Here is a 23,923-nt window from a genome sequence, read left to right as displayed (position 1 = left end):
ATAAAAAAGGCTAAATCACCATGTGCTGTGATCCGGGTGCCACGAATTCCACAGTGGTGTAAAGCAGATGCTCAATTCCGAGTGGTAACGACCAGTCTACGCTGACGTGGTGTCGTTCCCTTTGTCCCTGTAGGGGGACTTTTTTTCCCCCTCCACACTCCCTGACCTCAGCAGGGCAGAGGAAGACAGATGTAGAGGGTCTGACCGTGACCTCGCTTTAAACTCGTCGCACATCCTGCCACGGTGCTGAGGGAGGGAGCTCTGCCCAGATCAGGTCAGACATTCCACTGTAACTGTGGAAACCGGGCGGGATCGTTTACCATGCTGCCGGTGGCCTGGGAATCTGGTGGCTGAGAAAATCCCTTTATCTCAATCAGCAACAGCATCCTCACCAGGGTTATATTTCTTACACTGAAGTATTATAAACACTTGGCTTTAATTTTACAGGGCTGGATCCCAGTTTAACTTTTTATTTTATAATTCTGTTGACTGGAAAGACACTTCAGGCATTATACCAAAGTGAACTGGATAACGACACTTTGATAACAAAGTAGTTAATACAGAATATTACAGCGGTATTACATTCAGGTTTACCCTAGTTATTTTTTATAAGGAAGACAAATATTGAATGTTATTTTTACATAAAAAGGCAGATCGCAAGTACTGTGATCACATCAGTAGTAGCCAACTCCTGAGGTACAAATAACAACAATATTTGAACAATTGGAACAAAGAAGGGGTTTGGGAGGGCAAGGCAAAACTCCACTGGTTTGTATCTGTCCAAAAATACTGGATAGTTACAATTACCTTATTGTTACAGGCTATGCAGCTGTTAGAACAGACTGTTTGGGGAGAAGGAGCGATTAGGGGAAAGCAAGAAGAAGCATGGCGGTGGTAGCTAGCCCACATGCTGCCACATTGTAAAGCAATTACCTCCCATATGTGTGAAGTGTGTGCATCCACGTCATTGATATTATTGGAAATAAAGGAAACCAATAAGCCTGAATGTTCCGGAAAAGGGGGAGGATCTCCCTGGGTTCCTTCGCGCTGCCTATCACCGCCAGAGTGTCTTTGCTCGTGGCATGATCATTTCTTATTCATGCAACTCATTTATCCCATCAGTCCGAAAATGCTGCTCATGCCCCTGTGCATTAAGAATTCATTCGAGTCAAAAAGGCGGGAGGACGTGAGTGATTGGGAGGTCGGGTTTCTTTCGGCCCTCTGGCTTATTTCTTACCCGGGCCTTTCCTGTTGAATTTCCATTTTGTGAACAGGGGCTGTCCTGCTGGGAATTCGAGAGCTGACGCAATCAGATACAATTCCAGGGGCACAAGAAAGTGCAGGAATGTAGTGCGCTACTGGTATTTTTGGCCGATTATGTTACATATTCTGTGGTTTAAAACCCATCCATTGATGTTCCATGTACAGTGTAAATTGGAATCATGCTATCGATTTGGCTAGCGCATTGGAAAAATTGACCCGCATTTCCACTGGCCCAGTACTGGACTTCTAGCATTACGCTGGCATTTCTCAGGTGTATGTAGTTCAACCCCACTGATCACTGTGGCTTGTTGGACTGTTGTGATTTAATTGGTGTCTGTAATTTAATGGCAAATGGCAACATGCACAAATACAACCAGTGGAGGATTCTGAAATGAAAGTGAAAGTAATTAATTGTCACCACCACCGTGAAATGTGACCTCTGCTTTTAAGCCATCCCCCGGGGAGCAGTGTGTAGGATTTCAGGTACCTTCGGGATTTGAACCCTCAACCTTTCGATTACCAGTCCGCTTCGATTACCGGTTCACTGCCCCAGCTGAGGGCCTGTCCTTAAATTATTTTTTCTCATCTGCTGTTGCACACATTTTGGGATCTATGAAAAAACACTTCTAAAAAATTGCACTCCTGTTGTGAAGTATTTTCATGACCACATGCAGGAATGTTACGAGCCAGCTGGTCCAGCCACCCCATTTTCCTGTTTTGTGTGATTCTTTTTATTTTTTGGAATTTCAGCTGAAACAAGCTGAATTGTGGTGTTATTAACCCCTATATTTCCATAATGGCAATTTTATGGGATGTTTTCCATAGGAACAGTGTTTATGTGCATATGTAATGTGATGCAGGTAAAGATAAATTATTGTTACTATTATTCAGCCCAAACATCATACAAGTTTTTATTAGCATCTGGAGGTAAATGCACATGCATACAAATTCTCACAAACTCACACAAATGTGCTGTGAGTAATGCTGACAGACAGGCTCTTTATCTTCCACACTGCATTATAAATCATACCTCACCTCTGGCTACCTGAACAGTGCAGCGCGTTTCCAATCACGCCTCTCCCTGTCGAGGGCAGCAAAATATCCCAACATTCAAGAGAGTTATTTTTCACATCCACAGGTGTACATGCAATATGCAATGAAATGTAACCCTGGTCACCTAGCGCATGTGTGAATTTGCAAATAATGTGTTTGTCACTAATATTCATAATTTAATTTAAAATATTACTTACATCGTACATGAGTTGATGAATGAATGAATATATACAGTATACAGAGTTAGTGCACAGTGTTGCCATGCAATGTACCAGTCCAGTAAAAAGATCCATTCTTCACAATATGCATTGGAATGGCAGATAATGCTGTTGTGATACTGAATACTTAAAATTTTGCTGATTTCCACCCTACTCCTACACATTATACAATAGTCTGTAACTCTTCCTCTTATGTCTGCAGAGTTTCATAATGTCACTAAGTTTGCCATATTTGTTCCTATTATGATGGTCTAATCCAATAAATATAGCACATTTGAGTAATAAACAAGCCTTTTCTTTTAATTTAAGAATTCATTACCAAATGTACTTTACTACAACCTGCAAAATTAAGCAGATTAAGGTGCAAATATTGGCTTTCAAACTGTCACAGTCCTGCAATCACATGCAGTGTAGCATGCCATGAAGTTGGGGGACAGTACGGTCTTCCTAACAATGTCAATCCATTCATTCTCTAAAGCCGCTTATCCAAGCCAGGAAAATGTGAAGCCGGACTGTATGCCAGCAACAACAAACCCAAGAGAGTGTGTGTCGCGCACACACACACACACACACACACACACACACACACTTAGAAACTTAGCACTTAGTAGGCATGCATACTCTTGGACAGGAGGAAACAGGAATATAAAAAGAAAACTGACATGAACAAGGAAACTGAGCTGCCATTTACTTCTGCCTGACTGGTATTTTATTACTGATGGACATGTTTGACATAACTGATCATTATTACTATGTTAATCTATTTTCATTAAGCAGAATACTGTTACAATAAATAATGATTTGCTTTAGTAATGTGCACATATACTGTACATCACCGTGCATTTTGTATTATGCTATCATCAAAGCATCATAAGCATTTCATGTACAATTTCTGCATTATTTCTGTAGAAAGGGACAATATCTTCCATGGCATTAGCACCCATGATAACATGGCCTGAATCTTCAATGCTTGTTTAATAAAAGTGATAAATAAATGTGAACATAGTGTGTGGGATGAGTTCCATTTGGAAGAACAGGGAAAGTTTGGAACTTTGGATCCTTCATAAATGGGTGCACCAAATTGCCCTATTACATAAATTGGCAGTTTTTTATATAAATGTAAATGTTCTATAACTTGTACCTGCAACAAATAAAAGGTGCCTTCATTTTCATTTGTTAAATGCAGCAGATTTATCATCCTGATTGGTTTGGAGCGCCCTAGGCTTTTATCTATAATTGACTGAAGTGCAGTTCTGACTACTTTCATTACTTTGTCACTTTTCCTCGACAACTCGCTATCTGCGCTGTCCAAATAAGCCATGAATGAGGTTTGAGCAAATGTCGCACTGCGCGTGACAAAGTAGGCAGCGGTCCAGTGGCACTGTTGCCAGGAGGGGGTGGGGGGGCTTCAGCCAATACAGGGGACTTCCTCACTGGCGATGAAGTTCCCATTGTTAATGACAGACTCTGCCTGTAGATTGTTACCACACAACATATAAGTTGCATGGTTTTAATGCACAATGCTTATGTAAATGAGTCTATCCAGTTGTGTTCGGATTGGTCCGTCTCCATGCTCTGCGGCTCAGATCTGGCATGTCTGTGTAAACACCCCCCAACTCTCTCTGCCCAGGAAGTGTGCCGCTTCCCCAGGAAGGCGTGGAGACTCATCCATGTCTCATCGCCAGCGAGGACCATGGACCACTGCGAGGTGAGTGGCGGGGTGTCGTCTATCCTGTGCTGGAAAGTCGTCAGCGGGTAAGTGTGTCGTTTCCTCTACCCGCTACAGGCTGCCTGGTGCTTTGAAACTTTTCATTCCCGGCTCTGGATATTGTCTCAGCCGGGCTGATGCAGGGGACAGACTGTTTGTCTTGCTGAGTGTGATGTGTCTCGTGGGGGAGATTCACGGACTTGGGCCACATACCAATCGCCAAATGTCAACTTTCATGTTCTCAGCTCGGGGACACAGAAATTGACCTGCTTTCCTGCCGCACGTTTGTCAAATATATTATCACTCTGCGATAGGGGATAGGGGACTTCAGACGCCAAAAAAGCAGATATAACAATAAAAATGTGTCAGCAGTACACAATCAGTAAGGTGCGAGTCCACCCACTTGGCTAGAAAGGATTCAGATCAGACCATATACAGAGCGACAAATGCAGATGAGGTGCATGCAAGCTTTTTACCTTTGTGTTCCAGCATTACGCAACATTCGCAGAACTGTGACACGCCGTTCACACACTAGCTGGCGTTCTGAAACCGGGCTCGCACGTAATGACTGAAAGCATATGGCCAGGGTGCTTTAGTTAATGATTTAACCTCCGAAGATCTCCAGCCAGCAGCCTCAGATGTGGCGTCTGCAACCCCCCCCCAAAAAAAAACCTTCATTTTTAAAACCCAGCAGACGGCAGCTCTTAGATGGCTCTTAACGTCCCATTTTCTGATTGCAGCTGAATGAATGATGTCAGTCCTCCCTATGTGCTGGACTCTCTCCGTTTCCAAGGCCTCTCTCCGAGTACGCAGTGCAGTCATGTGCACTTTTGCAACCAGAGCCCGCATCTCTGATAAGAATAGAGCAATTGTTTTACCGCTAGAAACGCAGCAGACAACTTCCCCTCCCCGGTCTGCAAGCGCGCTGCCATCTGATTGCAGAGAGGAAAGAGGCAGAGCAGAATTAGGAAGTATTGCGTGTATTTCTGTGCTGTGTCCAGCCAATGCAGGTCCTGTGTGCACAGGCAACAGGTAAAGAGCACAGAAGTGTGACTGCCTATATTCAGCTCATATATCTGTTTGTAATTATTCGAATGTCAAGGCAGCAGCCGCCACCACAGCAGCCGTTTAAATATCTGTCACCTTTGCAGATGTCACTTTTGCAGTATGCAAAAAAAAATGATGTTCTACTGGCCATGATGCTGCCACTGCCGGCACCGTTCTTGGTTATTTCGTGCATATTTTTACTTGAGTCACTTTGACCTGCCTGACTTCTCCTTTTTTACTTTCATTGAAACATGTTGCTTAATTCTGTTGTCTGGTTTTAGAGAAAAGAGTGAAACGAGAAGCAAAGACCTCTGTCTGTTACTGCTATCCAGTGTTGCAGTGTGCAGCACTGCTGATTGGCTCCAGAGGGGTGTGATGTCATCACATGCAGCTATAAGGGTTCTGACTAATAGCCTAGGAGGCACATTCAATCCAAGACCTCGTCTGCTGAGCGTCCGTGACAGAAAGGAGCGAAAGAGGAAGAGAAAGCGAGAAGTGAAATGAACCATGAAATGAAGACTTGGTGAAAGCTTGTCCCCTATGTCAACGGAAGAAGATATTTTTTGGGCTTTCAAAAGAAACACTTTTCTCTTTTTATGGGAGGAAGAAAGTCCAGAAAATCGTCCGGGGGACTGTGAAGCACTCTCCCTTTGCAAGTAAGTCCATTAATATCATTGCTGCAGCTGCTGAAGTAAACTCTATAAATATTCAAGACTAAGAGTAAAAATAAAGTTATTATATTTTATTGGTGAAACATAAAAGGGACGCACAAATGAGATTTCCATTACTCACTCAATTCCATCCAGATATTAAACGCAGTTTATTTAAACGTTAAATTATGGAATCTATTTAATAACATGAGAGAAATGAGAAATGCATGAGACTTTTTGTACAGTAAACACATCTTAATTTTCCTGTTTACTTGCTGCATGATGTAGACCATGGAGAGTGTGAGTCCGGCACAGCTTCTAAACAGATCTGCGGAGATAAACTCATCATCCTCACTGCCGTCGCCCCCCGACCCGGAGTACAGCGAGGCTGAGAAGGTGCTGCTGGGCATCCTGATGGCACTGCTGGTGGTGGGCATTGTGTTTGGCAACGTGCTGGTCATCACCGCCATCGTACGCTTCCAGAGGCTCCAGACGGTCACGAACTACTTTATCACATCTCTGGCTTGTGCCGACCTGGTGATGGGGGTGATGGTGGTGCCCTTTGGCGCCTGCTACATCCTCCTCAACACCTGGCACTTTGGCAACTTCCTGTGCATATTCTGGACTGCGGTGGACGTGCTGTGTGTGACCGCGAGCATTGAGACGCTGTGCGTCATCGCGCTGGACCGGTACATGGCGATTACCTCCCCGCTGCGGTACCCTTCCCTCCTGACCAAGCGCAAGGCCTGCCTGGTGGTGCTGACCGTGTGGGCGGTGGCTGCCCTCATCTCCTTCCTGCCCATCCACATGGAATGGTGGGTCTCGGATGAGGAAGAGGCGCAGCAATGTCTCAAGGATGTCTACTGCTGTGAGTTCAACACCAACGCACCCTACGCCGTGGCCTCCTCCATCGTCTCCTTCTACATACCCCTGGTTATCATGGCATTCGTCTACGGCCGGGTCTTCCAGGAGGCCACCAATCAGCTGAAGAAGATCGACCGCAGCGAGGGTCGCTTCCACGCCCAGAGCCAGTTGCAGGTCCGGGTTGGCGGAGAGTCCAAGAACTCCAGGAGGCCGAAGTTCTGTCTGAAGGAACACAAGGCTCTGAAGACCCTGGGCATCATCATGGGCACCTTTACGCTCTGCTGGCTGCCATTCTTTGTCCTCAATGTGGTGGTGGCAATCTGGAAGGTGGACAACATTAAGATGACCTTTCGGATACTAAACTGGATAGGTTACGCCAACTCGGCGTTTAACCCCCTCATCTACTGTCGGAGCCCCGAGTTCAGGTGCGCCTTCAAAGAGATTCTTTGTCTCAGAGAGGCATCTTACCCAACGCACAGGAACACTAATGGATACAAGTATGACGGACACCGAGGGCAGGTGAGAATGAGGACCAAGGGCCATAGCAGGTCATCGCCAGAGTGCGTAACGGTAGAGTTGGGCGCTGACGCGTTGTCTGGCAGCACAACTAACACCAATGGGAACTGCAACAAAGCCATGATGTCTGTCATTTGAGCATTAGAGGTTTTCAAGGATATTGGTATTTTTTTCTCTAATTTAACCTTCAGAACTTGGTAAGTTGTCGAACTACTAGATTTTTTAATGTTGATTGTACTAAATGCAGGTATTGTGGGTTTTTTGTTGTTGTTGTAATGGTAATGTGACTATTGAAGGCATTAGCAAATGCCAGAGATTCTATTCTTTTTGAAGGCCAATAGTCAATATGAAGATAGGAAGTGTGCAATTGTTCTAGAACGTTATACCTACCTCATGACCATGCATTCACCATCCACTCGGCCTCTGTGAATTCATTTTTGGAGTTTGTGTGCCGATGAAGTTATTAAGACAGGAACCGGCATAAAGGGTTTCTATGTTTCTATCTGCACCTTTGTCTTACAAATGCCTTTAAAAGACACACACACACATTCCAAGTAGATTTGGACTCCTCGCAGCGATTCAGGTCCCTCGTCTGCAGAAAAGAAATCCAACACTGACGAGAGGCAGCAGGTGCAAGTTGCCGCCTGCACTAAAACCAGCTGCACATTCTCAGAGGAAAAAAAAGATGGCCCGCTAAGCACTGATCAGACCTCCCCAACCCTTCAATCCTTGCCCCCTTTAACGTGTCCAGTGGGTCGTCATTTTTAAGGTTACTATCACGTGCCCAGCTCCGATACAGGGTGCAGCATTCATTTACGTATGTTCTGGGTTAGAGATTTCAGACGGTGGAGAAACTTTTTTCTTTCCAAACTTGCACAGAGGTAATGAAAAAGGGATTTTTCACATTTTATTATAACACTTAATGCTTTAATAAGTGGATAATCTAGGTGTCATCATCTAAGTTAAAAATCCAGGCTGAGGCTAAAAAAAAATCAATTTGTGATTGTTTGCATGAAGATAGTGTGTTTACAAAGAGACATGAACAAAATGTTCTAGAATGAGGAAATGCTAAACCTGAAATTGTTGAGAGGTTGCGGACCCAGCTCTGCTTATGCAAACCATCAATGGCATGGCACAAAAATGAAGCCTCTGGACACAGTGTGCACAAGGCTGCTGAGCACTTTTAGGGAGAATAGTGGGTGTATAGACAGTAGAATGAATATGAATATGAATATGAATATTCTGAATGAATATTTTGCCTGTTGCTGGAATATGTTTACTGGTTACCCGTTGTAATTGAATAAGCTGTGCACATGTGCGAGTGTGTGTGAATGTGCTGAACATTGTTGAAAAAGATCACATGTAAAACAGACTGGTCTTTGTGCTGAAACTGTGAACTTTTTTTTGTCGTTGTCTTTAAATATATATTTTTGTATGCATTTGGTGAAAATGATTGATGTATGCTCCATTAAACATCAAAGCCTTCTTTTCGTTGGTGAAACACTGGTACCGCACAGAATAATTTATATAATGGCCAGTGTCTGTGAGCATGCCTTTTTTTGTGCAGCTTCAACTAAAGAAGACTGTGTGTGAACCTTCCCTGGCGGAATACTGAGGATATGTTGTGAATATTTTGTGTTAATGTCTGTTCTTCAACATACTGTAAGAAATACAGTGCTATATTTCACATGCTCTTGTTTCCCCCTTCATTCCAAATGAATGTCTGTGAAACCTAAATGTTGGACAGAAAAACAAAACTTCCTCTGTTATCTGATGTAAAAAATGTAAATGTGCCGAGAACATGAAACATGGTTGTAAGAGTGATCTCCGCTCCGGCTGTTGGAGGCATATGTGCCCACTGCCTCCTGCAGGCGATGATGCAAATTGCACTCAAATTGTACCATATGGAGCATCACCACTAAAACTGTCCACCATTAAGGTCTTAATATTGCATAAACATGCAACCAGGTTCATTGCCATGGACTAGGGTGCCTGTGAAGAAAGATGCCATGGAAACAGCTGTTGCTATGTTGGGGACTGCCCACATGGACTAGGAAAGGGGCACTTTTCGCTGGATGTGGCCTTGTGTGACAGGGTTTAAGCAGTGTGTATGACAGGCTTGCTTGTAAAGTGCATGGTTAATACACCACCGAGTACAAAGAACCAGAAGAACCTCTTCAGATGCTCTTTGTGATCTCTGCTGTATAGGTCTTACTCACATTCGTCATTCATCTGCGGCGTCATGGTGCAGAAATGGTGCTTCTACTCTGCCAATAAGATGAACACATGTGTTTTATTATGGGTGTTTAATTAAATTTCAGCCTGGCTGTCATGGTACGACTTTTTTCTCCCTTCTCTTTCTTTCTTGTTCATTGCGTTCTTGTGCACACTGAGAAGGGGGCTTCAGCTGAGTTGTTCTTTTTTTGTGCAAACCTGCATCACAGCTGCTACATTTTCACCTAAAAACCCCATGAGATTTTAAAAGCCCCTTTCGCACAGAGGGGGATCGTTGTTTTTCAAAAATATGTGATTGTACATTCAGTGTAGATGGTGTTTATTTGATGTTCCTGATAGCCAACATGGAATCATTTTAATTTTTTCTGGCCTTGTTTGTCCTGGAGAGAAGTCTGCAGAAATTTGAGCACAAACATTTCTCGAAATACGTTTTGACTTGTCTCACGTCATTATTTTAAATATCCAATAGGAGGATAAAGGGACTATTTTTCATGGGATTGTAAGATCAGACAGTAGTCATGGGACCATGATTTCCTGCATGCTATTTGCCCCGAATCAGCCAAACCGGCATGACCTGATCCTCTGGGGCTGCTAATAAAACAAGCCAACTTGAACCCAGCCCATCAAAGTGCACAAGCGACCTTCTCCCACAGGCTGCTCAGTGGGTTTCCAGCGCTGGAGGCAGCGCGGCCCGGTGCCATGGGATCGACACACACAAACAGCAGAGACATCGGAGCAACCGAGGGCCCATCAGCAGCAGATGCCGATCCTAGAATGGCAGCGATCGGAGCCCATTGGGTGCTCTTTTCTTTATTAATGGCAGACAATTGTGCCTTTAGCTGCCTTGCAGCATGCTTGCCATCTGTTTAAACTGCTCTTGAGAAGCTTTAGGTTACCAAACACAAATGGGTGCTCTGATCTCTGATCGTCAGCTCCATGTTTACATGGTAACGGCCTGGGGTTGGATGGTGCATCTCATTTTGATGAGACATTCAGAGATTTTTTCCCTTTCTTGACACTCCACAGGACAGTTGTTCTGCTGGAAATGGGAGACGCATGGTGTGGCGAAGGTGCCTGGAAAGAGGGGCGAGGCAGGAGGGATCGGGGGTTATCACCGAGACTTCATTAGTGTGTGGGGTGCAGTGTGTACGTTTCCACACCCATTTTCATTTACGTGTGAAATGAATCATTCATGGGCTCAGCAGACTGCGTAGGAATTTTTTGCTGCCCTTTATATTTAAACTGCATTTTCATTTACATATAAAGGGCTCATAATCCAGCTGTGAGCGGAGCTTTCTAAACCTCCGTGAATATAAATAAATATATATTTATATTTACAATGCACTGCACTGGTGCTGTGAAAGATTAACGGAGGTTGGATCTTGGAGTTCCTGCACCAGGCGATCCTACATCAGGCGAAAATAAGTTTCGTTTAAGAAGAATGTTCCTGGCTAAGATGGACACCCTAGTCGGTGTCCAGTGTCTTAAGAGTCTTAGGAGCAGGATTAAAGTCTGGAGATTTTCTGGCAGGGCCATCTAAGCAGCCTCCAGTGGGAGTGATTCAACCCATCCACTCCCGAGGGCGTGGGTCAGTTTTCAAGAGAAATGTGGATTTTCATGCCAACAAAAAATAGTAAGTTGCATATTTTTGACCTTGTGTCATTGTATAATTTGAAATGTATGTAATCTTACCCTGGCATATAAACTACAGACTGGCATGGAGAGAAGATGTAGAGGAATCATTTACTTTTGACAGGCAGTACACCCTGATGGTGGAAATGATGGCTGCCCCATTCTAAACATCAACGCAACTCATACGCCCATATAAACCATGGGTCCAGCTTGTCTACATTGATCTGCCTGATCCATTGTTAATAACATGTAGATGATAGTTTAATGTAGATGAGAGCCTGGGGATTTTTCCTGGGGGAGGAAGTTATCAGTCATACACATCAGTCACTATCTGTAGTTATTTGTGAAGTGAAGTGATTGTCACATGTGATACACAGCAGCACAGCTGCACAGTGAAATTTGTCCTCTGCATTTATCTCATCACCCTGAGTGAGCAGTGGGCAGCCATGACCAGCGCCCGGGGAGCAGTGTGTGGGGACGGTGCTTTGCTCAGTGGCACCTCAGTGGCACCTTGGCAGATCGGGATTAGAACCGTCAACCTTCTGATTACGGGGCCGCTTCCTTAACCGCTAGGCCAACACTGCCCCTACATAGAAAATAAGTCCTTCGAGCCGGAATTGAACCAGCGACCTAAGGATTACAGGCAGTACAACTACAGTCCTCCGCTCTACCAGCTGAGTTATCGAAGGAACTGTTTGTGTTTGTATATAAATGAAAAGTCAGAGTCACATGTAGTGAAGCATAACCCTGCAGTTTGCCTTGTCAGCCTGCATTTGCCCCAGTGCAAATGAAACACTAAACACTTTGTTTTTTTTTTTAGATTTTGCTAATGTCACATTTTCTATTTCACCAATCAGAGTGCTTGAATTAAAGTACTAATAGTCTGTTTTTGGTGATGGACATGGTCCTGAAAAGTAATCTTTGTTGACAGCCCCACCTCCCAGGAGTGTGATGTGCAGGAGACAGGGGTAGCTTTAAATCTTCCAGATGAGGCTGTGGGGTGAGAGATGTCTGTCTCTAAGGACTCCTTAGAAAAACATCAGAAATAAAAGTATGTACATATCTTCAAGATTACTTACTCAAAACATAACTACTCATAATGTGGGTGTTCATAGCCTAGTGGGTTAGACACTCACCTATGACCCAGAAAACCACAAAGGTTTGAACCCCAATTACTACCACTGTCTCCCTGAGCAAGACACTTTACCCTGAGTGTCTCCAGGGGACTGTCCCTGTCACTACTGATTTTGAGTCTCTCTACATAAATGTTATAAAATGTAAATGTAACTTGCAAGCAGCCCTGCTTGTTTCTGTACGTCCAGGAGACATCATTAGTGAATACTTCCCATACACTATGTCCATAGCACAGTAAAAACTGGACCATATGTGGCACTATTGTCTCTTTTTCGGCTGCTCCCATTAGGGGTCGCCACAGCGGAGAACCCGCTCTGTTTAACCATGTTTGGGACAGGCACCACGAAATGCATGGTCACATTTGTCCCCAGTGGCTGGGTTATATGTGCCACTAAAATATATTAAGCAAAAGCTTTTCAGAGAATTGTTTGACACATGCTGCCAGATGCCCAATAAGTCGACCATCTTTTCATGACTTCCCAGAGATGCCTGAAGTGTAAGGAGTGGTCCAGAGCGCGGAAGCTACGTTGCTGGTAAACAACCACTAATGATGAGTGTGTCTAGTAAACAGAATGCTGATTGATGGCCCGCCATCTCAGGGTTGTCAGAAAATCTATACTTCCCGCATTAGCCTCCACTGACCATGACTGCAGTCATAACCACACTCTGGAGGATGGTAGCCATTGGTTACTGTCGTGTCATCGCTGAAGCGTTCCTTGGGGGGGTTGTTGTAGGGGTGTCTTAATGAATGAATGTCTTTTTGTCATTGATAATTATGATGTTAAATCAATATGCTCAGTGTGCAGACTGGAAAAGCACAATACAGATGTTTGTCCTTTGTGATCATCTGAATATCAAAGCAGGGAACATTTTTGGTACATGATATTCCCAAGTCTAATGCATTCTGGGCTACTATATAAGGTGGCAGTGCAGTGAGAGACGAACATTTTGCTTATCACTGTAATGCCACAGAGCTGTCTGAAGAGCTGAGAAAATTGAAGAAAATAGATGCGCTTGAGGAAAGGTAGTGTTTCAGGTGCTGCCCATGGGAACACAATGTTTTTCACTCAGTGTCCCTCTAATTAAGTGCAAAGAACATTGCAAGAGTGTAGCGGTGGCTTTACTACCCTCGGTGGCATGCTGATTCCTGAATGGCTTACAAAATTGTATATGAAAATAAAAACAAAAAGCCACATGTGCTGCACAGAGACTACGTACATAATGTTTAGCATAAATATTCAATTTATGGCTACTCCTAAAGCATGATGATCATATCAAAATGGGATTTATGTGATTTTTTTGGGTAATAACATTAGCCATACATACATCTTTTAAAGAGATATATAAATCCAGATTTATGTAACATGTCATCTTGTCAACAGCTTGTTAATTAATTTTTAACAGACCAATTTTTGATCATTTGTAAAATGTATTCATGTATTTTATGTATGATAATGCATATGTACATACATTTAATTTATATCCACCTGAAAAGCCAATGTCATCATGTGCCTGTATAATATTCTCATTCTGTATCTAGAGGAATTACTTGTTTGACATGCATAGCTTTTTGGAATACTTAATAAACAGTAACAATGAATGATTTGTGTCCATTGATTTTTACATTTGCTCTTATTTACATTATACAAAGCATATTCTCTTCATTCATATTGTGTTATCAGATTGCTATAACATTGCTGACACCAAGTGGAAGCATTGTGAGTTTTTTCTTGTTTCAAATGTTATTTCAAATATATGTGCCTTAATTATTTAATCTAAATTAGCTGCTCAACAAATAGTGGGTATCCTAATATAAATATTTATAGTAATACAATATGAAAAATATTGAACCTACCCATTTTTTTTCTCATCTAGCAGTTGTTTGCATGCATTTGGGTGTTTATGAACGGTCATTGCTGCGATTTATCGGTGTTGCTGTAATTTTTCTGCTATTTCGCAGCCAATGCGAACAGAACCGCCCGTCGGTGAGGCTCTGCCTGTCAGCGGACACTAGAGGTCGCTGTCATACCAGGATACAAACGAGTTAACGTGGATTCCTGTGGATTGTTCCCGTTCATTTCCAATCCCACTTATTAACACTGACTTTTTCAACATTGATTTTCACAGTCTAGCTGAATTTCTTGGGTTTACTGATGCTTAATGCCCCATGGCAAAATAAAATGTGTTATTAAAATGCTTCTAGTTCTAAAATTGTAGATTTTACTATGGGCTTTATTTTGGCAAGCAAAGGTCACTGACCGTGGGCTTACACCTTCTTCCACATCCAAATTTAATAAATACTTAAATACTAATAAATCACTTAATCAATGATCAGCTCTTTTTGAAGCTGAGCTCTTTGGCATTTAACTTTTTATCAATAGAGACACACATTGGGAAAGGCCATTACCAGCGTAAGTCTCAACCTTATGGTACAGTTTTGAAGGATACAATGGCTGTTATGAAATATTAATGATATGTTAAACTATGCAAAATTCAAAACCCGTCATTTCTGATGGGTATACGCTCTCTTTATTATGTTGTCATGCTGCATATAACCTGGTCCAATGATTAATTTCTACATTGTGCAGTCGTGGATGAGATTGACTTTAATTTGACATACTTTACATTACGGTGTCTGTTCTTTATCGATAAACCAACAGTAAGAGTAATCTATTTTTTTTTAACATTTACTGTTGCCTTGCCTGAATGCTGCTGTTATGTCATAGTTTATGTTGCACCTATGGTCCAGGAGGACAATATTTCATCTCACAGTGTATATGGGTGAGATGACAATAAAGCTTTGCTTACTTACTTACTTTTTTACTTACTCTTAGATCTGCCACCATTCATTCAGTAAACTCCAATAACTGCAATCTTGTCTGATGCTTGTGTTGAACACACACACCATTGTGTTCACCAGATCCAGCTCTCCTTGTCATTTATAGTTTTCTACAGCCATGTCCAAACATCCAGAATCAATTAGAAATGTAGATTTTAATGGTATACTTTATTCTGCAGACTAAAGGTTCAAACATACATTCATACACAACACAAAGTATTTGGCAGCCACCAAATTGTTCAAGTTGTCAGAACTCCACTGGGGGGAACTGGTCAATGACCTGAAGAGAGCTGGGACCACACTCCAAAAGTTACTATTAGAAACACACCAAGTAGTCATGGATTCAAATCCTGCAGCGCTCGAAAGCGCCCGCTGCTTAAGCCACCACATGTCCAGGCCTGTCTACAGTATAAATACCAGCTACAGTGCATGCAAATCGGGTGAAAGCCTACATGAAACATTTGACCTCTGTCATTGCCAACCAAGGTTACATTACATAAGTATTGAGGTGAACTTTTGCAATTGACCAGATACTTATTTTCTACACCATTATACGAATAAACTCTTTAAAATTCTTTTGATTTCCAGGATTTTGTCGAAGTTAATAGTTACAGACCTCTCTGATCTTTGGACATCTTGGGATAGCTTGCACAATTGCTGGCCGCAAAATAGGTTTTTGCTCCACTGTACAACACTTACATACCTATACATACAACACAAACATCAAATGTCTATCTAGCATAATTAAAAACATACAATTGTTTGGTCCAACAAGTCCAAAATATTGAGGAATAATTAGTCACTTTTCATAGGGTCAATTAGGAACCAAATATTTGTTCCGTTATACAAATTAACCTGCACATGTTTAATGTCCTACCGCACACCATAATTTGTCAGTGATTTGTCAGCAGTTGCTGCAGACCTGCACTATAAGATGGCCGAATAATTGGACTAATGCATCCTATGATCCCCCCACCACACATCAAGTCTGATACCCTTGTAAATGAATGGACGTGCACGTCTATTTATACGTCTATTAATAGACCCATATATGAATCATAAACGATTAAATAGGACTGGAGAAAGTATTTCACCCTGGTAACCTTTGTTTTCATGGTACAAATGTTTGGAAAACGCAAGCAGTCAAAGAAGCAGAATCAATGACTTGTTTCAAAAAGGATTTATGAACCCACCTTTTCCGCAGGGTTTTTATATACATTTTAAATGTCCATTGTTTTCAGATGCTCTGCGGTGCATGTTTTAAATTAGATGTTTTGTTCGACGTTTCATTATGAGTGGTTGGTGGTAGTAGCCTAGTGGGTAACAAACTCGCCTATGAACCAGAAGACCCGGGTTCAAATCCCACTTACTACCACTGTGTCCCTGAGCAGGACACTTAACCCTAAGTGTCTCCAGGGGGGATTGTCCCTGTAACTACTGACTGTAAGTCGCTCTGGATAAGGGCGTCTGGTAAATGCCGTAAATGTTTCATCGTCCGCCGCTGCAGTACCCGACCTCTCCACAGGGGGGAGCCCACGGCCGCCGTCCCCGCGCGAATCCCGCGCTACGCCGCCCGCCCGCGCCGCCCGCGCGTCCCGTCGCGAGGAATCGGCGACATCCGACACGCCGGCGCAGCGGCAGGCACCGCCGGAGAGCGCAGACGGCGTCGGCCCGCCGCTCCGGAGGCGGGATGCTGTAGGCTGAGCGGACGGATTGCGCGTCGGAAGGGGAGCGCCGCGCGGGGAACCACCCATCCCTCCATCCCGCTCATCACCTTGTCAGGGAGGAGGACATCCTACAAGTCCGGACGGACCGCGGCAGTTCGGAGTTTCTGCGAACAATGCGGCCCTGAGACGGAGACGATGGCGAACCTGGCCGCGGCGTAGCGACCCCCGTCTCACCGGAGCCCGCATTTCACCATGAGCGCCGGCGGTAAGGACGCGCTTCGCCGCCACTTTCCCTCGCTTCGCGGGTGCGTGACAGGATTTAGCATTTAGCTCAGGTGAGCGCCGCTGCCGCGCACCTGTCGGTACGTCCTTTGCGGCTTTGAAACACTCGCGGCGGGTCTTTTAAAAGCCACGAAGCTCGACGGAGAAGTAACACCCGGCGTGGCCACCGGGATTACAGTAATTACAGTAGAATTACGACGATGAGCATGTTGAGGAGTGCTGTGATGACGAGGTGTCGTTATTAATAATGATTAATAAGGAGAATGTGTTTTTGTGAATATATATGATGTTACAGTGCCGTCCAACACGCTAAACTGTCCCTAGTTTGTTCATTTGCAGCCTAAAGCCCTGCGTGTTGACCTTTTTATTCCGTCAGTGTCCCTATGTCCCCTCTTGTCATCTTGGCAGGTTTATATTTTGAGCAAATGGTGAAACCTGCACCTCCAAATCACTTTCACACGAAGCAGTGTTGTGGCCGGACAGCATGGGACGATGTCCCATCGCTCTGCGAGCGCTTCGGATGCAGGAGCGTAAATTTACTTTTACATTTACAGCGTTTACCAGACGCCCTTATCCAGAGCGACTTACAATCAGTAGTTACAGGGACAGTCCCCCCCTGGAGACACTCAGGGTTAAGTGTCTTGCTCAGGGACACGATGGTAGTAAGTGGGATTTGAACCTGGGTCTTCTGGTTCACAGGCAAGCCTGTTACCCGCTAGGCTACTACCACCCACGTGCATTTATGCCGACTGTGCGATCGACGTCACCGATACCGGCACGCTCATCTTTTACAGCGGTTATAACGTACTGAACTGGGGGGACAGATGTCGCACTACGTGCCATTTTCAGGGTTTCAGTGCTTCGCAGGCCGCAGTTCGGCCACGGCACAATCGTATTTTGTGTTACGATGAGTGGTCAGCAGACGTTGGGGTCAAAACCTTTCAGAAAAGTGGCTGTCAGCGCTGACCAGCGCTGGCACGTGCCTGAGCGCTTCACGTCTGAATAGTCCCATTGTCGGACGCGGTATGGCCTGGAATTCTTTTGTGGACCGTCAAGTGGACAGGGGGACGGTGGCGGGTCCCGCATCACGGTGACGACTGATAAATCCTCCCGCGTGGAGGAGGAAAGTAAAGGAACATGGCAGCTGCTGGACCCCAGGTACGTCTTTTTTAAACGCCGCTGCGCCACCCACGCCAACGGGCCGCGGGCAGAAGTCCAGATCGTTCCGGCAAAACCGCTGGACCTTAAACACCGCATCTGGCCTGGCTGCGGACCACCAGGATACATCGCTGGGGACATTTTGCGTCCCACCGTTCCCAGGAGGACAGAAGCGGATTTCGATATTCCTGGTCCATCTCAGACACGTTCCTTTCAACTCCATCAAGCGCTTCCTCCCACCGGTGCTAGAAAAAGATGCGCCTGATGGACCTGATTCCAGGAGACCCTCGGCCGCGGGGTTAAAGGTCATGGCCCCCGCGGTCCAAATGCTGGCCCCGCTGTTAATAATGAGGATTTTGCAGAACACGAGTGGTTGTGCTGCTGAACGTCGCGGCACGGCAGGTAGCGCGCGAGACACGAGAAGGTCTGTCGCTGTGGGGCTCTGACCCGGGCGCCCGCATCATCGCGCCTGTCAACACCACTGAGATTATGGAGCGACGCCGAGGTGTGTCAACACGGAGGATTTGGTGTGATGTGGTCTCCATGGCGCATTCATCGCAAATCAAGTTTCAACTTAAAGCTGGTTGTCCCCGCATTTTTACTGCTAATAAAGTCATTATGCATATATCACATTTAGTCCATTATGTTATTCATGTATATAAGTGCACAAGGGACCGCAGGCAATAACAGCAAGTTTTATGCTCTCAGTGGATATTCATTAATAAAGGAGTCACAACAGTAGGGATATTACTGAGCAGGCTGAATATTATCATGCCTTTTGTGTGATGAAAATTAGACTGAAGGGGGTGAGACAAGTCCATCATTATGATATTATGGAGGGACGTCTTTGAAGTACCATTCTAGAACATCACATGAAGCAGAAGAGAACTTGTTACAGACGCAGTAGTGTATCAGGTACATTCGGCAGAGAACACTGTGTTGGGGTCCAATCAGGGACACGTACCTACCGTCCCCTGTCAAGAAGTGTTGTCACGGTGCAGCGCTAATTCTGCCATGCATTTTTCTATTAAAAAGAATTAATCTATTTGATCAATACTCAGTCGAATAGAGGTCGGTGTTAAGGTAAAATTTTGAAATAGGATGGGCTTGCGCTATCTGGTTAGGATTCTAAATTTTAAAAATAAAATATTAGGGGTTTTGTGCATTAAGAGAACAATGCGCGGGTTATTTTCTTTAGATTTATCTGAAGTCCCATGGTAGGTCTGTTTAGAAGCATTTTTTGATACACGGTTTTCTTTCTGCGGTTTGTATCCGATGTGCAATACACCTTTATGACAAGCTGTGTTGTGTTGTGGGGTGGAGCTATTAACTGTAAGCACCAATGAGAAAAAGCCGTCCCCACGAGTAAGGGTGTATTGGACCGTGCAGGGCGGACCAAACGAGTACCGTTGCACCCCTAATAAATATCTACAAAACCTTTAACTATTGTATTTTTAATCGGTGGCATACAGAACCAATACTTCCAATTTCTGTTTATTTCAGGGTCATCTCCATCCCGCCCCTTGTCTTTTTTTATCCCGCTGCCCGTTCCTCACCCACTTAAAAAAGGTGAAGTAAGCAGCCGCGATAGACGAATTGCCACTTCCTGCTCCAGCCACTCAGAAGCCCAGGGAACTGTGTGAAGCGATTTTACCCACAGCCGGTGTGAAGTGACATCCTCTTCCGAATGGAACGAGGACGAGATTTCGGGAGATTTTTCTCTGCCACCTCCTCCTGTAGGTTTATTCACAAGATTGGTGCGCCATGATAAACTGTAGACACTGGGCTGCAAAGTGGAAATATGAAAGGCGGGTTTCTCGCAAATCAATTTGGACTTTTGCCGTCTTTGATTCCGACCCTGAAAAGAAGAGATTTTATATCTACCAGAAATGGCAAAATTTGGTGGGAATTAATTTTGTGAGTTGAGTTTAACAGGGTGCATTTTGTCATTCTCGGATTGCTGCACTTTTTGGCATCCAATCACATGTTCTGTTCTGTGAGGCGGTGCTGGAGATAAGCAGCGTCAGCGTTTATTCCCGCGGTCGTAGCGGTCACAGCGGACCATCCAGGCATGGAGCACCTGCAGCATGCCTGGTCCAGCACTCTGCTGTCGTTCTCACATTACTGGTTCCTCTGGTCTTCAGAGGATGAGGGCCACATCATACTGTCAAGCTGGACCCGGAACTGGGTGTCTGCTGTGTAATGGAATGAATTAAATTCTACTCAAGTAAAAGTAAAAGTACACATCTAATCTACTTGATTAAAAGTAAAAAACTACTTAATTTAAAATGTACTTTGAGAAAAAGTTACTTAGTTAGTAAAAAAAAACTTTTAATTGATTAAACTAAATAATTACACTTTTAGGCAGTATAATGTACAAACCACCCCATAAAACATTTTAAAGGTCCCCTGACATTAGTGGTTCCCTAATACTGTGTCCAGTCCCCCAGGATGCGCAGGTTCTGTGTCTGTAGCTTTATAAGCTAATGAGGAGGTAGGAGATGGGACGAGGAGGAGAGTGTCCAATAGAAGTTGTGTCCAAATGACGTCATCAACACCATTCACCAACCACAATGTTAAGCGCAAACATTATGTCGCCGTTTCTACAGAGAAAATAAAATGAGCCCACTGGTTCTGTAGAAGCTCACGTGGCAGAAGTAAAAAAAAAAAAAAAAACATTTTTTACAAGCAACTGCAGTGCGCCCCACATTTTCAAGCTATGATGGTCGGTGGAGCTGCTTTGTTTGGGGAGGGGTGCAAAATTCTCTGGGCAGACAAAGAATGAGAACATGAGACGACATAAGGGGACAAATTCCCGATCCGACCGTCTGAGATGCCACACTCTGAATGGCGAAGCAGAATGACCAGAGCACTTTTAGACCTATCACCATTTCTAGCCACTGCAGGACCATAGACAGGCAAAATGAAATTTTCATGTCAGGGGACCTTTAGGCACAGTTGGCCACAAAAGTGCCACATTTTCAGTTGTATTACATTACAAGCATTACAATAAAAAAGAATTAATATTAAATAATAAATAAATAAATAAAGCCAAAATCAGTATCCAAAACTGTGAAATGTTCTTTAATTACTTATGAACAAACAGTGCTTTATATTCAATAGCAAGCATAAATCATATCATTTGTCTTCACTGATATAAGAAATTAAATTAAGTGCCATGCCCCACTGAATACTACAGCATTAGATTTGATGTGGAAGTGATCACAGATTTGATGTGGAAGTTTTTAAAGCCGTCAGGTGGTTAAAGGGGGCAGGAATAGGTTAGTCTTATTAATAATTTTATTATTAGTGTTGTTGTTGTTATTAATTGCTCAGATTTGTGGAAGATTTGACAATGACAGGATCTCCCACTCAACATGAAACACGCACCATGGGCTGCAGCAGCCAGAAACACAAATTCCACTTTATTTGTTGGATTTGGTTATGCCATCTGTGTTTTCCGGATCGCGGAAATCATAGGGCCCTAAATATCTGGACTGTCTTCAAATTAGTGTCTCTAGTAAATTTTTTTAGGGGTCCACAGGATATTGACCACCATGTGGAAAAGAGACTCATTATGTATGCGCAACTTGATCTCTTTTTTCATCCACTTTATGCAGTGACTCTATAAAGTCAACATATGGGATTTATGTGCTGAGCCTTCATTGTGTTTGTGCGATGTGACACAGTCGTAACTGTCCATGCGGCAATGTTGCTTTTATTAGGTCGGCTGTAAAGTGAAGATCTTGAGCTCAGGGCTCTTGGCTTTGCTTGTAACGTGTAAATATCAGTCTACAGTAATATTACCTGTGCAGGTCTCTTGCGTGCACATGCTGTTGCGTAAGTGCTGTTGTCATGCTGCATTGGTGGGAGACTTGGTGCACGTGACACTATGGCTGCCTCCAGGCTCTCTTGGAGGATGTCCAAGCCTGGGCACGGGCCCTTAGAGCACGACGCATGAATGAATGGGTTGGATGGCTGGATATGTTCATTCTCAGCATGCAGGACAGGGCTTTTTTTTTTTCAATTTTGCAACAAAATACATAATGTTAACCGTTAATAATGTATCACGGTCTCCCAGTCAGGCTTCCATTCACTCTTGATGTTCTGTGATGTGTTTTAATGCAACCAGTGCTTGCATTGTCCAGGCGCTCTCAAATCACTCTGCACTGGATATACAAGAACAAAAAGGAAGGTCCTGAGCAGTAATGTGGGAGGACAATGGCAGTGTCTGTATTTTGAATAACAAATGAGAAAAAAAAAAGTCACCTGAGATCTGACGCTGGCTTTGTATATCTCTGAAGAACTGAACCAGGAGAGAAAGCAGGGGTACCACAGTCAATCCAGAACATCGCGGTTACAGGCTGCAAAAGTTTTCCCATCAAATCCCTTTCAACCTCCCCATTGGTTGCCTGACGTGACGTACTGCGGCTCTTGCAAAAGGCAAACCCTACCTAGCAACACCATTTAGGGTGCCAATCGCCTCCAGAATAAAGACGGCGCCGTGGCGGGGTGGTTGCCAGTTCCGGAGGGTGCACCCTGCATCCTGGCTCCAGCTCTGCACCCAGATGGTAGAGAGAGCTCTGCTCCAGCCAAGGAGGACTGTGAGCCACCTGGGATGTGTGTGTCATAGAGATGTGTGTGGCATGCTGGTGTATGTATATGTGCATTTTTATTACTGCACATATATACAATACTGTGTATTAGATTGAATAGAGGCTTTGCTTGTGTGTGTGTGTGTGTGTGTGTGTGTGTGTGTGTGTGTTTAATGAGCATATTTGGAAGAGAACACAGATATAGTTATATTGAACCTGCTGAGAAATAGAATATGACCACCCCAGCATATTGCCATTTTACGATTCTCATAACATTTAATACCATTATATTTGATCAATTCTTTAGCAGGAGGTTTCTAAAATAGCCTAAAGGCATATATTGGCAGGAGGGACAGCCTTCGTAAAGTTCTTGTTACTGTAATAACTTAATATTTGCAGTCCAATCATCTTTTTTTCTTCTTTATCTGGCCTTCATTTTTGCCGCAGTAACCTCTTGTGTGAGCTTTGCATGATTTACACATATGTGGCGTTTTAGTTACGTCCCTGCTGACCTTGATGTGACGTTGAGATGCAGGACTTTGCACGACCTCTGTCATCTAATTCTCACCCCATCACTGGCCGGGCAAAAGAACGTCTATAAATCCTCCGGCACGCTGGAATCCCTACTGATTACACCATCAGAGTGGAAGTGACAGGGACGCTTGACCGCTGGCCTGTGACATGCTGATGCAAGCGTGTTACTGGTTGCACACTTGGACTTCTAATGCTGTTGGTTGGTTAGTGTTGCTCTATCATAATGATGTATATATCGCTGTGATTTATTGATTTGGCTCCCTGGTATGGAGTTTGCTATTATTGAATACAAGCAATATGATTGAGGATGAGGATGGAGAGGATGAACATCTTAAGATTAAGGATATGATGTATCTCAGACCACAAACAGGAAGAGGTTAGATGTATATTTAGATTTAGCATTTAAAATTCTATGCAAATATTTTATTAACTGGAAGTCTTTCGAATGTAGAAACATCATAGGGTATAAATGTAAAGAGAACACCCAGGACATAATGGATAATAATTTTTATAATTTAAAGTGGTTGG

The 23,923-nt window shown here is 43.8% G+C and overlaps 2 protein-coding genes and 1 non-coding gene across 14 annotated transcripts in view; 2 read left to right on the top strand and 1 right to left on the bottom strand.

Moving 5' to 3' along the window:
* Positions 1-3,980: 3,980 nt before the first annotated feature.
* On the top strand, positions 3,981-10,361 carry LOC114792907 (beta-2 adrenergic receptor-like). Of its 2 annotated transcripts, XM_028984430.1 has the most exons (3): positions 3,981-4,289; positions 5,571-5,945; positions 6,228-10,361. In XM_028984430.1, the coding sequence occupies exon 3, from the start codon at positions 6,231-6,233 to the stop codon at positions 7,455-7,457; it is 1,227 nt and encodes a 408-aa protein (XP_028840263.1). In that variant the 5' UTR covers positions 3,981-4,289; positions 5,571-5,945; positions 6,228-6,230; the 3' UTR covers positions 7,458-10,361. The 2 variants fall into 2 exon arrangements, with proteins under 2 accessions (XP_028840263.1, XP_028840262.1); XM_028984429.1 differs by having other exon boundaries at positions 3,981-5,945.
* A 1,427-nt stretch (positions 10,362-11,788) lies between these two features.
* Positions 11,789-11,875, bottom strand: trnay-gua (transfer RNA tyrosine (anticodon GUA)). Its single transcript is given in 2 exon segments — positions 11,789-11,824; positions 11,839-11,875. It is a non-coding gene; the product is annotated as a tRNA-Tyr (tRNA).
* A 4,832-nt stretch (positions 11,876-16,707) lies between these two features.
* ablim3 (actin binding LIM protein family, member 3) overlaps positions 16,708-23,923 on the top strand; it is a 70,860-nt gene continuing 63,644 nt past the window's right edge. For 7 of the 11 annotated variants that reach the window (XM_028984426.1, XM_028984418.1, XM_028984427.1 and 4 more), the window contains exon 1: positions 16,709-17,091. In XM_028984426.1, coding sequence (XP_028840259.1) covers positions 17,079-17,091 — 13 coding nt within the window. In that variant the 5' untranslated portion in view covers positions 16,709-17,078. Of the gene's footprint in view, positions 17,092-23,923 lie in introns of all 11 variants that reach the window. The other 4 variants (XM_028984425.1, XM_028984424.1, XM_028984423.1 and 1 more) reach the window with 2 other exon arrangements.

The sequence above is a fragment of the Denticeps clupeoides genome, chromosome 6 (assembly GCF_900700375.1).
Source record: "Denticeps clupeoides chromosome 6, fDenClu1.1, whole genome shotgun sequence".
Classification (NCBI taxonomy): Eukaryota; Metazoa; Chordata; class Actinopteri; order Clupeiformes; family Denticipitidae; genus Denticeps; species Denticeps clupeoides.
The sequence above is the reverse complement of the archived record's forward strand: the minus strand, read 5'-3'. Positions and strand labels throughout refer to the sequence as shown.

Coding starts and splice junctions, on each gene's coding strand:
- LOC114792907 (XM_028984430.1), top strand. CDS start 6,231: ATGGAGAGTGTGAGTCCGGCACAGCTTCTAAACAGATCTGCGGAGATA.